Here is a 17,100-nt window from a genome sequence, read left to right as displayed (position 1 = left end):
TGTTTTTATTGTTATTATTATCATCATCGTTATTTTATAAGACATTTAATATATTTTTAATTAAAAAATTTAATTTATTTAATATCTTATTATTATTAGTTACTAGTGAGATTAAGGATGAATCAAAATTGAACAAATAAACCTAAAATTAATGTCCTCACCAAATCAATATCTGGTTTAGTTTTAATATTAGACAAAATTGAATTAAATGAACATTGTATGGTAATAAAAAAATAAATACAAAAATATATTACTTCTAAACTTGATACCCATTATATACTCTTTAATTTTTTTAATTTTTATGATAGCTCATAACTAATTAACTAAATTAAGAAAAAGATTTGGGCCATCGTTGAACTAACGATCCAAGACCAGATGGGCCCAGATTTGAAACTTGCTGCCTACTCCTTCAGTTCTTCTCTCTCTCAACTTATACACGCACTTCAGAAGCCAAGCAGGGGTACCTCCGCGAGCACTCTCTTTCTCTTTCTCAGGTTAGTTCTTTCTACAAATTTTCCTCTCTTTTCTCGCTAATTTCCCTTCCTTTATCTGCTCCCAAACGGATCGCGCCCTCTGCTTTTCTCGCGCCTTTCATTTCAATTTCCCCATCATACACTCAAAATTCACATTTTCAGTTTTTTTAACTAGGGCTGGTAAGAAAAGCGATGGTTAATGAATGTATTTGTTTTCTTATAACTTGGAAGTATTTACTTTTTATATATAAAAATAAAATGAAAAGTTTGTATAAAGTGAAGTTGCTGTGTAGGTTATTGAATCGTTTATCATGGGAGACAGTCAGTATTCATTTTCTCTAACCACATTTAGGTATGTTTCTTACTGATACTTTATTTTATTTTTTGTTTACAAAGACAATTGGAGTGTTGTATGTCTCAACTGATTATGTTGTGTTGTGTAACAGCCCTTCTGGAAAGCTTGTTCAGATTGAGCATGCTTTGACAGCTGTTGGGTCTGGACAAACGTCTCTGGGAATTAAAGGTGATTGGTTATCTCTGGCTGTGGATTGGATCTGTTTGTGATCCTCACTCCTTAGTGTGTTCTTATGTTCTTATTGTTGACTCGGCCTTCCAATTTGAAATAGATTGTTCTTAGCAACAGCTGGCGCTTTGTGTTGTTGATTGTTTATGGGGTGGGGGAGCAATTAGAAATAAATGGCATTTTATTGCGCTTAGTCGTTGTTTTTGTTGGATTTCAAATTGTTTTTGATAACTTTTAATTAACTGAGTGGGTGGTAGGATATGGGATGCAGAAAGTATGTGCATGGGGCTGGGATTAACTGATTAAGATGCTGAAATAAGTTTGGGGTTCAAACATTTGAGGAAATTTAGCAGGAGTGAGATGGCTGAGGGTTCTGATCATAAGTAAACCGAAACTGGATTAGTGGTGGTGTAAGCATTTATGATATGTTAAGTCTTACCCCTGTTTGTTCTATAGGCTGGTGGTGTGTGAAAAGATTGCTGAAAATTTTTATATGATCTGGATAAGTATTACGCATAAAATATGTTCTTGTTTTGTTTCCTTGTTCTAAATGCACTTATCATCTTGGTATTAGGTTATTATAAGAAATAAATGGAGTTTTATCATTTTTTTCCCTAAATGTGGAATTAGCTTGTATGATTGTCATCTAGTAGATGGGCAGAATATTGGTTTCTTATGTGTTTTGGTATGGAAAGTTATTACAGTTCTTTGTGAGGGCATGTAAATGGCTTTGACATGATGTGGAGGTTTACATAAGTTCAGGGAAAACAGTGCTATCTGAAATGTAGAAATTCTTTGGTTGAGTAGGTTTCAGGGAAAATGGGTCTATTGTTTTTTAGCAAAAGTCTTCTATGCCTGCTATTTGTGTTCAAGTGTATGTTGAAGCTTTTACTATTTGCAATTATCAATTTGATATTTGGTTCTTGCAGCTGCAAATGGAGTTGTCATTGCAACAGAGAAGAAACTGCCATCTATATTGGTTGATGAATCATCAGTGAGTTTATTTTCCATTAGATCCCTTGTTACTTGTAATTCATTTAAAAAAAATTATAAAATTGTCCTATCCTATGTAAAAAGATTAGGGCTCAAGGTTGACCTTTGTGTAAACTTAAAGGAATCCCTTGTGTCTAACCATTTGGTTGTACACTAATTTTAACTTTTAACCCCTTCATACATATTGTTGGTACCAAATATATGCAGCATTGCTTCATACTTAGAAAAAAAATAAATTCAAGTTAAACAATTTTGTTCATTTAACTCAAACCTTGACATCAATACACCCTTCACTAATGCTTCTTATATTTCAATCACATAATCCCCTTGCAAATTCCTTCTTGGGATGCAAGGTTGGATTTCCAGGTTGGGTCACCATATGTGTACACTTGAAATAATTTACAAATTCACTTATATACACATCTATACCTTTGTTTAGATACATGTGTGTCGATGTTTTCAAATTTATGCTGACTGATAATTACTTTTATTGGATATATAGTAAATTTAGCACCTTACAACAATCTGATGCATGCTACATATGGAGCAGTTCATTCTGTTAGCATTCCCTTCTCTTCCTAGTACACAAAAGCATACTTTGTTGGCATTTTTCTTCTTCTACTTTTCTTTGAAGAATATTTGCTAAGCGGAATAATGTTATTGTTATATTTTCATAATTAAGGATGTTTTAAGTCTGGCAATTGATAAAACAATCGTTTATGTAGTTTTTGCAACAGATCTGTCAGTATACTTATAAAAATATTTGAAGTTATATAGTTCATGATACATTCTATGTTATTTAATTTTATTCTTTGGTAATGTGGTTGCAGGTCCAGAAAATTCAGTTATTAACACCAAATATAGGTGTTGTATATAGGTTTGTTTCTTTGTACATATTTAAATCATTTTAAGTTAAATACATTTTATGATCTCATTAATTTTCTGTATCTTGATAGTTGCTTCCCATAATGCTAGTTGATGGTTTGATTTTGAATGTATTGTTAAACATGAGATGCTGCACAAGTCACCTAGGCACATTGACAACTGAGGTGGGAGGCATGGAAGCTGCCTTAGTGACACAGCACAATTATTTTGTGGAATAGTTTTTCTAAACACGTATGAAATAAAAATTGATATGGCCATAAGACTGAATAAAGACTTTATAGAAGGAAGATTTAAATAGATTCTCTAATGAAAGAGATTGCTTGTGTTTTCATTGGCAAAGAGTTAATGATTGCTTGTGTGCTGATGTAAGTACACAAAAGTATACTAAAAGTACACATGAAGGTGGCATACCGTTAATCTTTATTGTTTTAAGATGTTAATAAATCATGGCTGGCTGCTTGAGGATTTAAATAGATTTTCTAGTGGAAGAGATTTATTTAATTCAACCTACAAGAGACTTGACGACTGACTTTTCTTGGGGGAGCAGAGGTGGTGTTTGTCTCAGAATCACTACTCTTGGAAATTGTTTGTCTTGGAATAATTGAAAGTTATTTTGAAGCTTTAAAATGGCAATATAGAAACAAAAAATCACTTCCTGTTCTCTTTTTGCGCTTTGTATTTTGTGCGAGATAAACTGTTAAATTAACTTATTTTCTGATGCTTGCTTTGTGTTTGAAACTTCATAAGCAAGCTTACACTACCTTTTTCCATTTCTGTTTAGCTTTTTGTGAAAGGAAATAATTAATTTTCCTTAATTTGCAAATATCTTATGTAATTGACCTAAATTTGGTCTTTTGCTATTCAGTGGCATGGGTCCTGATTTTCGAGTTTTGGTTCGAAAGAGCAGGAAACAGGCTGAGCAGTATCACCGGTTATATAAAGTATGGTATATCAATTTCTATTCCAGTATAGTTTTCATTCTTACTGCTGAGTTTTTGTTCTGTATACTTAGTCAATATGATTCAGCTATAATTTGTCAGCTTCACTTTGTTATTTGGTATTGTAATGAATTATATTGTCAGGTTGTCTCAATGATTGTACTTGGTTACACAGCTGTAGGTAGTTTGCATCATTTTTCATGCAATGGATGTTTTCTCGAGTGAAAGAGTCATTCTAGAGTGTTTATTTAGGGACAATTCTGTGTTTGTAACACATAAACAGATTGATGGGCCTTAATTTAAATTATGGTCCGTGTATTAAATATCTCTCTTTCGTTGTATACTTTGAGAAGGGAAATACTAAGTTATAATAAAAGGATATTTTTGAGGAAAAATATAGGATAAAATTGTGTATGATTGTACCGATTGCTTAATTTCATCTATTTTATTAGGATCCAAAGTGGTGACTAATATGTAATCAAAATGAAGAAACTACAACAGTTAATGTTATGAGGGATGGAAATACTTCAAAAGCTTCCAGGAGTTCTAGATTTAATATCTTTGATAAAGTACTGGCTGTGGAAGTGCTAATTACACTGACAAGGATTTAATGATGGGATCAAATAGAAGAATCTCATATTGCTTCTTTCTTGATCTGAGTCTTTTTAACAAGTCATGAAGTATATTACTGCTTTTTGTTAGGGGAAAATAGTTACAATTCTGTATCTTATATTTTACACTTTCCTGGAATGATGATATATGGCCCATTTCCTTTTCCCACCAATGAATTTTGTGATATATTTGATTAGATTTTCCCTCAAGCCTTTGTTTTTTCTTTTTCTTGAGAGTTTGGAGTATATTTTTTAACTTAGATTTCTATAATTTGTATATATTATAATCTTTGTGAATATGCATATGCCCTTTTTGTTTTCACCTTTCTGTTTACTTTTGGGGTTCTATGATGGATCGTTTGTGAAGTGTAGGTTATATCTGATATTGTAATGGAAAATTGCAGGAACCAATCCCTGTCACTCAACTTGTCAGGGAAGTTGCTGCTGTAATGCAGGAATTTACTCAGTCAGGGTAATTATTTCTTTGTAAACTGTTCTCTCTGAGACATGTTTTGACCACTGAAATTTACTTTGTCAACTCATAGCATAGAAGATTATGTCATGCATTTACATCAATCCACCCACCCACCCACCCACCCCCTCCTCCAGTAAAATGAAAAGAGATAAAAAAAACCTCAAGTAAGAGAAAATGAAAATAAAATACTCTAGGGTATAATAAAGATAAAGTTTACATTAGGCTTTGGCAAATTGATCTCCTAATATGAGCCACTTCTAGCTGTTTTCTGTTTCTTGTTTCGTTTTCCTTGTCATCCTCTCTTTTAATTTTACAAGAGAATTTTTTTTTTTTTAATAATAAACTAAATTTGACCAAATTCTCCATGCCGACGAACATGGAATGTGCCCATTCAGATGCCTTTCAATGTTGAGGGGGACTAATTCTTTTAAGTAAATGCCAGTGGATTGATTTGCTGAAGTTTCAATTATCATTAACTTATGAAAACCTAGAATGTAATTATAATTCTCTGGCAATTGTAAGCTTGGAGTTCGTCTAAACAAAAGTGCATTGGGCCTTGTCTTTCTGAAAAGGACCAGTATTTGTGGATTCAATTTCAGCATGAGTTAATATAGATGCAGCTGTTGCTGTGGTTGTTTTCATTTTTTCTGGAGGTGTATGCTAGATAAATTGGTAACATTTTGATTCCTATTGAAATCCCATAAGTCAAAATTAGGTTGATCTTTTATAGTACACAAATCTTCAATAAGCACTGAAATAAATGCACAGAACATAACCTGATCCTCTGACTATTTTTATATACACCCAACTGCCCTGTTTATTTTCCATTTTCCCACTTTATCATCGTTGAATTCTGACATTTTTGTTTTTGTCCTGATAGTGGTGTTAGGCCCTTTGGAGTCTCCCTTCTAGTTGCTGGGTTTGATGATAATGGACCACAATTGTATCAGGTGTGTTAATAGTTTTCTGATGTAACTCTTGACCTGGTTGCTTTTAAACTCTGGTAAACAACCATCACTTGCAATCCTAATCTGTTGTTACATTGCATTGTGTATTCTTTGTTGGGTACTTGAACTCTATGTTTGTTTAGCTGTGACATGTACAGACAGTACATGTAATAAGTCTAGATTTCAGAACCTCACTCAATTGGTGAAATGAATAGGTGTTCCTTAAATTCTCTGAAGATATATAACCCATGAAAAGTTGTAAATTCATTACTTAAATTTTACACTATCTTCTTTTTCTTCACCTGAATTATTTTTGCTTCAAATTGAAAATTGCACATTGATCAAATGATAGAGAGAAAATCAAAGGTTGTGGTTTGATGTGATTTGTTTTTTATGTAGGTGGATCCATCAGGTTCATATTTTTCTTGGAAAGCATCTGCTATGGGGAAAAATGTTTCTAATGCCAAGACATTTCTTGAAAAGAGGTAAGTTTTTCGTAATAATTCTGTAGGTAAAAACATGTGGAGTGTATCAGTGTATGCTTTTGTTTTCTGCTGTGTCCTTGATGTTCTATAGCTCTCACTCCTGTATGTATGATGAAAGCTGTCTATGCTGACATTAATATACTCTAAAATAGTAAAATTATGGAATAATTAGTAGCTGTTAAAATACTTAAAAGTACATTGATGTTGTAATCAAGAGGACTCAAATCATAATAGCTGAAGTAACAGATTCATGAATGCACACTTCTGAAATTATATATTATGCATAGATTTGTCTGCAGTGTCTATTTTAGTGTATGACTGCAGAAGTTGTCAATTTTGTGGTTTGGAACTCTTTTTTTAAGATAATCATGAATTTTTTTCTTTGATTGATTTGAGTATCGCTAGTTATACCTCAAATTTTCCCTATCATTTCTATGGTGGACTTGATTGTCTATGTACAGGTACACAGATGATATGGAGCTTGATGATGCAGTCCACACAGCAATATTGACACTGAAAGAAGGGTAGGAAGATGCCATTTCAAGTTTATGCGCTAAATAAAACTTTAATGGAATGTCATGTTTAACTGTTACTGTCCACTAGGTGGCCCAAAAGTTATTTTGTATTACTTGATTCTTTTCATCCCTTTTTGGTCAAAATATTTTTAGTCCTACCATATGTAGTGCATGATAGTTTGTCTTTCAGAGATATAGTTTCGGGAAGGAAAATGCAAAGATTGGCTTATTGGGTTTGAATGAGCAAGTATTGAGCGTAATCCTATTCTAGGGTATTTAAGCAAATTTTATAGTAGTAATCTTTGACAATTACCTTAGGGTATGTTTGGGAGAGGGTTTTTGGAGGAGGGGAAGGCATATTTTAAAATTTAAAATTAAGAGAATTATATATCATTTATGATAATAAATGTATGATTAATACATTAAGTTTATGTTAATATATCAATTTATATATTTTACTTTAAAAAATATTATATATATATATTTATTTAAAATAAAAAATTTGTCCTCCCCTCTCCTCCTAAACCCTCCATCCCAAACAGCCCCTTAGGCACATCCCTCCAAACAATTATCTGTTGGCTTTATTATTGTAAGTTTTCAATCAAGCTTATTACATTAATAACTGATAATGACAGGAAGTTATTGCTGATTTTATTCCCCTTTATTACCAATTTGTGCTTTCTGTTTTTAATTCTCATCTACTATATTATTTTTTGGAACCTATGTGGTCTTTTGAAACTTTTTTCTTCTGACTTCTTTTGTGGGTGTTTTCCAGGTTTGAGGGACAGATCTCAGGAAAAAACATTGAAATTGGCATAATTGGTGCTGATAAAAAGTTCAGGTGCATATCTGTTTACTTAAAATATGTCTGGTATGCTTGACTTTTGTGATTTTCTTCTTCCATCTTCCATATTTAATTATATGAACCTCGCTTTCTCTGGTTTATATCGTTGGTCCCATTGAGTTGATTTTTGGGTTGTCCAATCTGAGTTAATAATTAATAAATTATAAGTATTTATAAGTATTAGAGAAATTGAATAAAAAGTGGTTGGAAAAAGGGTATAACCCTGAGGTATGTTATTTGGTTGACTTAATAACGGTATGTTATTTATGTTGCAGGGTATTGACACCAGCTGAAATTGATGATTATTTGGGTGAAGTAGAATAATCTACAATGAAGAAATCTTGTGTTCCTGGAGTTGTGTTCGTTTCCCTGTTGAGTTCAATTGGTAGCTTAAATGAAGACTTTGCGATGGCAATAGTGAATTTGTGAGCTACTCATTGTGGCCAGCAAGCCTTCAGATAAACCTTTTCCAAAGTCATCAACATTATCAAACAAACCTAGTTTGTCTAAATTTATGATGATACGGCAATGGCTTTTTAATGAATATTACTAATTTATTTTTTCTTAATGTCTGAATGCTCCTTTTCTATCTATTATTTTTTATCTTGCTGGTTACGTCCAATGCATTATATTCTCTTTGGAATCTCACATTCCTGGTACCCAATTCCTTGTTTTCCCTTGGGATTTTGTTGGGTGATCAAGATCCAGACAGGTGTTTCAAATAACTAGTGTCTAGACCTAGATGTTGATTTGGCATGCGTGGTGCACTTCTAACAAATTAGATTTATTACGTTGATTCTACAGGCTCAAATGTCACCCGCTTTCCATGTATAACACTGATGTCTTATTTTTCTTTTCAAGGCTATTACCCAAGCCTCGAACCTTATGTAGCCCAATTGTCTCTCTACCTTGAGCAACATCAATATATTTGATGCCATGAATTAAATTCGCCATGCACATTAATGTGCACAGTGTAGTCTCCCCACAAATTGTATAAAACAAAACTGTAGCCTGTTTTACCACCTTCAATAAGCATGCTGGAGGCCCTGTTCAAGTATGCATATATAAATGGAGAATAGGAAAATATCTATTTTTACCCTTTTGAGAAATTCAGAAAAGAATGGCGGGGGCCCCTGGGAATCTAACTTCGATGCCTCCTTTCGTTAGTGTTTTTCCGTTAATGGGTGATTAAGTTGTAAGGATATAAAATACTCTTAATCTTTAAAACATGACAGAATTTACCGTGTGATTAAATAATTTGTCAATAGTTTGATCTAGTGATAATTATATATTTTTCAACAATATTTGATACATCAATATAAAATTACAAAAATTAAGCAGAAGCTTACAGAATCATAAAAGGATAATGTATATATTTTACAAGATAAACTTATAATACATAGTTAAATAATAATAATTCTTATATACATATTTGCCAATTTATTTTGAATTATTTTATAATTAAATATTTAAAAAAAAACTATAAAAAAGAGAAAATTTTAAATAAAATGGTTTAGGCTGGTTAACTGGTGCTGATTCATGTCCAATTTTGATTAGTTCTTAACTGGTTGGATCATCTTCTGCACCACCAGTTTTTTTGAGTTGTCCAAATTGGTGACTTAACCAATTTCCAATAGAGTGTCATTTCAGTCTAGTTTGTAAAACTATGGTTAAATCAGTCAACCTTTACTGCTTCAAGTTCAAAGCAAGCCAATGTCCATTAAAATAAAATGCGATCAGTAACTGCGTCAATAAATTTGCATTAATGCATGTGATTGATATTTTTACGAGATTTTTAAACTACCACATATAAATGTACTAACAACGTTTAAACCAGATTATCATGTATTGGCATGTACATATGATGTAATGTACTAACATTAGTTAAGTTTACGCGAAGCCTTCCTTTGATAGTGGAAAGATAACAGGCTAAAAATGAAGAGAAAAATCAATTTTTTGCTCCTTTGAATAAAGTGAAGAGAAAGAAAATACAAGTCACAAATAAACAATTAGTTATTAAGTTTCGAACAAGTATAGATTGAGGGTAACGTGGTTAAAAAATATAAGTGGGTGAGTTATAGTAAGGCAATAGAGATTGGAGGAAAAAATAGTAGATACACAACGAATATATAGATGAACTGATCTAAATCTTTCAGTACAAGAAAAACAGTGCTACATAGATCTACCATCCCTCACCTATCCTTAGAATCAATAGAATCAGTCACATTGATTTACAAAAACACAGCCAGGTAAAGAGACATGCCCATCTGCTGCTGCAAATATAACTTAAATTCTAAGAGTTTTTGTTTTAATTCACCTGTTCTCCATTCTAGTATCATTTTCGCTTTTTGCAAAATAAACGCTGATTCTCAAAGAAAGATTGATGCAGAAAGACATCTATACTTACTGAGTTTTACTTTCAAGTCTGTGGTTAGAAAGGAAAGCTACTTCTTGATCTTCCAATTATGGGATGTGCGGGGACCGCTTGCAATGCCTTCGTAGTAATGCGAATCAAGCTTTCCTTTATTCCATGCTTTGACAAAGTCTGAAAACAACTCGTGTGCTGACTCAGATAAAAGATCAGAGAAAAACACATTCTTCTCTTCTTTCAGCCAGGTAGCAAACTCATTATTCTTTGCAAAATAGTCATCGTTTGACAATTCTTGGAATTCCTACATTAGAAATAACCAAGATCAAACCGTAAATACCAATGAACCAACAGATAAATGATCTCAACAACGACTTCTAACAACTAAGCGTGTAAAACTAGGTGCTAATATATGGCAGTCAACAAGAAATCGGTTTTGGCTTTTCCAAGAAATGTCATGACTCGTGAGTAGATGAAAATGGTCCATCTTAAAAGTTCTCAATTATTTTGAAAATTATACAGTAGCAATCATTTAAAGTTTTCAAAATAAGAGAAACAAATGCTCCTGGACTGTTGGAAGTTGCAGCATGAAGTATTAACTTTATTTTTCTACATTTTTTCTTTCTAGTGACAAAGATTTCCTTGCATATAGAAATAAACTTGAAAAACAATGTTAAATTTGGGGTAGAAGAACTGGATGAAAACAATGCTGTGATTCTTGCAGAAAAACCAAGAATGCACAAAAATAAAGGATCTGACACAGACATCTAGCATGACAGAAAGTAATACAAGATTATTTTGCAGGTAGCATAATTAACAATATTGGGAATACAACTCACCGTATGGCCATCGCCTTTATTAAATTTGCTTTTGTGCTTGCCTTTTGACTTCTTCCCTGAAATAATAACAGAATGTATATTAATTTTGCCATGAGAAGAATCCCATTTCATAGAGAAGAGTAAATTAACCGGAAATCTTGTAAAGTGAACAACAGATGTTAAACAAAGTTAATGCTCATCAAATATAAGAATATTAAGCAATAATGACTGGAAAATTCACGAGAGAAAGAACAAGGACATTTCTATTTCAACAGTTTTACAAATACAAGTATTGAACCAATTTATAGAAGAACATCTTTCCTAGGAAGATTTCTAATTTTCTTGCTACTTGCCAAGGGAGCAATTGCTTTATGGAACATATAACAAAGCTTGAAGAGACCAAAACTTTTATTTATAAAAATTGAAGCATTTTCAAGGAAAGATGGTGGTGCTATACAGCAACCTGCAGAGACACTGATAACAACACAGTTTGTGACAGCAAACAGTAATATATTGTAGGCAATAGTAGCAGGTAATAAGTATTGAGTTTGTTTATCTTTTGCCTTTCGAAGAGCATTTTCAGTAGACAATTGCACCATATAATGGGAGTTATGATAGACTTTCCACAATACTGTTTCCCTCAAAAGATAACCTTTTAAGGATTATCCAGTATTATTAATTAATTTGAAAACTCCAGTTCAAGCACTAATAATATTGAAGTAGGACAAGCCAAACAGAATGTGAAAGTAAGAAAATCTAGCAGCAAACTTAGAAATATTAGGGAATATAGAACAAGCAGGAGGAAAGGAGAGTTAATGAACAATTTCAATTATAAATCATAGGCTGAACAATTTCAAGTCAATTATGAATAATTCTAGGTCTCCCTCTACCCTTCTTTATTAGACTAAAAGTCCTGTCATCTACTCTTTTCACTTCAAAGATTTTCTCTGCATGTAATCAAACTACCTTAAGACAGTTTTCAATAAATCTTTTCATTATACGAACTACTTTAATATTCTTATGCATACAATCATTTCTTATTCTGCCATTTTTCGTGTGATGACCTATCTACCTTAACATTCTCATTTTTGATATTTTACCTTTTTTCTTGTGTTGTTCTTTTAAGGTCTAACATTCGTTACTATATATGATAATTGGTCATACTGCAATATGATAAAACTTTCTTTTTAGTTTGATAAATACTTTATGGTCACAAATACCGTTGAATTTTTTTCTGAACTTTAACTATTCAATTGATGTTCTAAATAGCATCTTTATTAATTTTTTTATTATTTTGTAGAATCAATCCTAAGTACATGAACTTGAAGACTTGTGGTATAATCATAGTAGTCAATCCCGGATAGCGGCACGGAGCGGCCAACCTCAAAAACGCTATAGCGGCATAGCGGATAGCGGGATGGCCGCTATTTTAAGTATTATAAATATACTCATAAACTCATAAATTAAATTACACACATATATATAGGAAATAATAGAAGAATCAAAACAGAGAAGAGAAAAAAAAAACAGAGAAAAATATAGGAAAAAAAAATGTTCAGTACCGGAAAGTTCGCTGGAAGTTTGCCGAAAGTCTGCCAGAGTTGGAGAAGATGACCGAAAAGTTGTGCTGACCTTGAAGAAGATGAGAAGAGATGAAGAAAATGACTCAAAATAATTTGGGTCACCTTAGAAGCTTGCCGGAGACGAAGAAGATGATCGGAAAATCAAGTGGAAGTCTTGCCGGAAAAACAGAGCACAGCGATCAGAGAATGACTGGAAAACAAAGAACAGAGGAGAGAGAACCGACGGGAGAAGAGAGGAGAGCAGATGGATGGAGGCTAGGGTTGAAGAAGATGATTCAGAAATATAAGGGGGGGTCAAAATTCCAAAATTACCCCCCCTTAAAGGGCCCTAACGGTAAAAGATGAGGGGCAAAAAGGGGAAACGCGCGAGAATGAGATAGCGTCCGCTCCAGCCGCTATTTTCGGTGTTTTCCGCCGCTATTCGCGGTGCGACAACCGCTACTGTGAAACGCGATAGCGTCGCTGTCGCGGGAAAGGGCCACTCCGCCGCAATTGCGGCTGCTATTTCCGCTATTGACTACTATGGGTATAATATAATTTTTAAGTTTAACTTCCAACACATGATTCTTATCTTGTTTTCTTGTTACAATTGTAATGTATACATTCTGTCTTACATTTTATCAAGTGAAAACCCTTAAATCTTAAAGACCCTCCATAATTTAAGTTTAGCATTAATATCTTTTTTTGAATTATTAACTAACACTATGTCATCCGCAAAGAACATGCACTTAGATATAGTTATTTGTATGTCACTCATAAGTATATTTAAAACTAGATTAAACAAATAAAGGTTCAAAGCAAAGTTTTGATGTAAACTTATTCTATAGGCAGGTTCTTAGATACGTCTCTCGAAATTCTTACACATATAGTTACCTCATACATGTCTTATGTAATTCAAATATATGCTACACGAATTTCTAATTTTCTTTTCTAAGACCTTCCATAACACTTCTCTTGATACATGGTCATATGTCTTTTTTGAGTCAATAAAAATCATAAATAAGTTATTTTTATAATGATACTTTTGTAAAAGGTTTATAACTTCTATTTTAGACCTTCCTAAGATAGAATCAAATTAATTTTCTATAATCCCAGCCTTTTCCCATAAATTTACAGTGTAATTCATAAGTTTAATCCCTCTATAGTTTACACATATCCAAATTGTTCTTCCTCCATTTATCTAACATATTCTTAAATTTCACAATCTCATTTGAAGAGCTTCGTATGTCATTCAATTCCTTGTTCTCCCAAACATTTCCCAACTTCAATAAAGATATTATTGAGGACAATCATTTTACTATTGTTCATCCTCTTAAAAGCTCCCTTTTATTTCTCCTGTCAGAATTCTACAGTAATATGGCACTTTTAATCCAGTTACATTTCAAGAATACCGTTCTACTCTTGATTCTTTCAATCTTATTTTTAGGACCTAGTTTCCATCTTATTTTCTCCAAGTTCCTATCATATAGTGATGTGTTATGCCTATACTTTGCTTTATTACAGTTTAAGAAATTTATTTTATAAACAAGTTGCACTATTGCAGTGCAGAGTCTGTTGACATGATCAGAAAAAATCATCTTGTTATTCCATGTCCAAGAACATTCATTTAAATTGGATCCTTGAATTACGTTATAGAACTGGAAAATGACTGAGACAGTTTTTCCTACTCCTACATACACCTATATGTGATAAAAGAAAGACACCTAAAATTGATTTAAATTCAAATTTTTACACAATATATTTCCATACCTTTGGGACCAGAACATTGAAGATTTCAGAGAATCACAAATTATTCTCCATAGCCTCGAGCTTCCTAGCAGCATTGGCTTAGGCTTACAATCTCTTAAGACCTTCCAAGTCATATTCACTACAGATAAAGCCTTTCTATTTCTTGTGTTAGGAAGGGGAAATGAAGAAACGAAATGAGTTATTCTATTTATTGATTGAAAGTGAACAGAATTAGGAGAATTAATGCTTTCCATTTCTCGTGTTACAAATCCAGAATTACGAGAATTAGATAAATGAGTGTTTCCCCTTTACAAAGGATTTCTCCTTTCTTAAAATCTTCTAAACCTCAGAATGATACCCTTCCCTTACATCCTCCTATTTATTTATCAAACTAAGCCTCCTCTAACTGATAAATTATTTAATTGTGCCAACTAATTTTCTGTCTCTCTCTCTCTCTCTCTCCGAACTCATAACACCCTATTCCTCTATTTAGAATTACCCCCCCTCTAACACATTGGTCTTTATCTCTCATGTATCACAGCCTAAAGCATATTGAAAGCAAAATTACTTTTAGCATGTTTGGAACCACACTTGAACATTCTTTAAAATCACGTTAACCGTAGATCTGTGACTGATTAAACGTGAAACAAAGCACACGATTACACATTAAATACAACCGAAGTTAAAGTGCTACCAAGGTTGAACTTTAATTTCCAAACCAGACAATAAACAACTAAATATGCATGAATCTTGGTCCAGCAGCAACCACAGTTAAGTAAAAATAAATATTTTTAAAAAAAAATTATGCTCACCCTTATCAGACTTTTCTCTAGAATGCTTGTGAGACTTCTTCTCCCTCCTTTTCTCTTCCTTTTCCCTCTTCCGTTTCTTCTTTTCCTCATCCTCCACCGTTCTCTGTCTCTTGCTTTTCTTCTCATCTATCAATTAATTTCACAATAAACAACAACGACAACAACAACAACAAAAAGGAAAAAAAGTAGCTGCACAGAGAGAGATAATGGTGTACGAAATATTTATTATTATTTTTTTGTCAATTTTGCAGGATCAGATAATCGAACTTTTAAGAATTTAAGCTGAAGGGTGAGATTTAATGCAAAAGATTAATTTTTTTAAACCCTAAAGCGTTGTTTGGTTTTGTAGAGAACGAAAGAGGTTGCATACCTTGGTCCTTGGGTGAAGAATGAGTACTTCGCTTTGATTTTCTATCGCTTCCCATTATAATCGATCGATGATTGCTTCTTCCTCACAGAATTTGCATACCAGACTGCTCACAAGTCACAATGCCATTCTAAACCTCATTCTCCCGATTTTTATGTTTGCCAAATGTTCTTTACGTTAAAATTACAAATTACCAAATTTCATAGTAAAAAAAATATAAGAACGTTTATTGAAATTCTATTAATTTGATTGCTAAAATTATTTAATAAATTATTTTAATTTTTAAAATTATAAAATTAGACGTTTTGGTCTACAAATTTAGTCATTATAATTTCTAAAAGTATATATTTGTCAAGTTAGTCTTTAAAATAATAAATATCATTAAATTTAATCTCTAAATTCTAAGCATTATTCATTCTAATTTTTAATTATGAAATAAAAATTTTAGTAAATAAGAAAAATTACCATAAAAACTCATGTAAATTATTTTATTAAGTTTTTTTTTTATAATTTTAGTAACTAAAATTTTTTTTACAAAATTTTAAAGATTTATTTAATTTGTCCTTATAATTTCAAAATTTTAATTTTATAGACTAAATTGATAAATATCTATAATTTAAAAAACTTATCAATTTCATAATTTTAAGGACTAAAATAATTAATTTTTAATAATGTTAAAGACTAAATTAATAAATATTTATAAATTTAGTAATTAAAATAGTTAATTTTATTATAATTTTAGAGACTAAAATAATATTTTCAAATAATTTTAAGGATTGAAACTTTTTTATATAATTTTAATAATTAAAGTAAAGAATTTTTAAATTTCAAGAACAAAAATAGCGTATTTAATTTTTTTAATTTGAATTAATATTTTAAAATATTATTTAACAAAATAATTAATTTACTTCAAAGAAAAAAATTATTTGGTTTGATTTATATTAAAATAATCCTTTATTTTGTAATATTTTCTTAATAATTTTTAAAAATAAATAAATATTTTAGATAAATACTTAATTTTTTTTTGTAATTTTAATATTAATTTTATTTTAAATTACTTTAACTAAAATATAATATTTATTTAATTAGATCATATATGTTAATTATATCATAATAAATAGTATTAATGACATAGGTTTATTTAATAAAAAAAATTAGATTTAAATGATATTTTTATTTTATACTTGATTCAAATTTGTAAAAAAAAATTTACATATAAAAAATTTATAAATCAGTTCTTATATATATATTTATTTTTAATTTAATCCTTGTTGTTAAGTTTAAAATAAATAATATTAAATAAGTAGGAGACTAAATTGAAATAAATATACATACGAAGACTGATTTATAATTTTTTTTCATATGGAATTAACAAATTTGAATAATAAATAAAATGATTATATTATCATTTTTTTTTCTTAGTTTTTAAGCTTCTTTATTTCTGAAATCCAATTTTACTCTTTTCAATCTTCAATAGAAGTCAAAGTTTCTTCTCTCTTATCTTCTTATTCCCAAAACTTAACCAACTCTTAACAACTTTCTCCAAATTTTCTTATCTTCTCAACCATTTTACTATTCTCACTTGCACCCACACCCTCCTCCTCTTCGCCTCTATCCAATTATATATAGGTTAAAATCTCTTTCTCTCTTTTTTCATTTCAAAACTCATTCAACTCTCAATAATCTTTATTGAATTATCTTCTCTTCTCTATTACTTCATCACCTTCACCCTCAC

The 17,100-nt window shown here is 31.3% G+C and overlaps 2 protein-coding genes across 2 annotated transcripts; one reads left to right on the top strand and one right to left on the bottom strand.

Annotated features, from left to right (window-relative positions):
* The first annotated feature begins 437 nt into the window (after nt 1-437).
* LOC113854530 (proteasome subunit alpha type-2-A) lies at nt 438-8,308 on the top strand. The gene is made up of 12 exons (XM_027485556.1): nt 438-494; nt 767-825; nt 920-996; nt 1,926-1,990; nt 2,820-2,866; nt 3,740-3,815; nt 4,828-4,895; nt 5,779-5,848; nt 6,245-6,330; nt 6,792-6,854; nt 7,621-7,686; nt 7,965-8,308. The coding sequence occupies exons 2-12, from the start codon at nt 785-787 to the stop codon at nt 8,011-8,013; spliced, it is 708 nt and encodes a 235-aa protein (XP_027341357.1). The 5' UTR covers nt 438-494; nt 767-784; the 3' UTR covers nt 8,014-8,308.
* A 1,552-nt stretch (nt 8,309-9,860) lies between these two features.
* Nucleotides 9,861-15,520, bottom strand: LOC113856215 (style cell-cycle inhibitor 1-A). The gene is made up of 4 exons (XM_027487947.1): nt 15,369-15,520; nt 14,999-15,124; nt 10,897-10,952; nt 9,861-10,361 (listed from the first exon to the last, which is right to left on the bottom strand). The coding sequence occupies exons 1-4, from the start codon at nt 15,421-15,423 to the stop codon at nt 10,134-10,136; spliced, it is 465 nt and encodes a 154-aa protein (XP_027343748.1). The 5' UTR covers nt 15,424-15,520; the 3' UTR covers nt 9,861-10,133.
* Between the last annotated feature and the right edge of the window lie 1,580 nt (nt 15,521-17,100).

This window comes from Abrus precatorius, unplaced genomic scaffold (genome assembly GCF_003935025.1).
Source record: "Abrus precatorius isolate BTA unplaced genomic scaffold, Abrus_2018 Scaffold11, whole genome shotgun sequence".
Taxonomy (NCBI): Eukaryota; Viridiplantae; Streptophyta; class Magnoliopsida; order Fabales; family Fabaceae; genus Abrus; species Abrus precatorius.
Note: the sequence above shows the minus strand (reverse complement) of the source record. Positions and strands in the feature narration are given on the sequence as shown.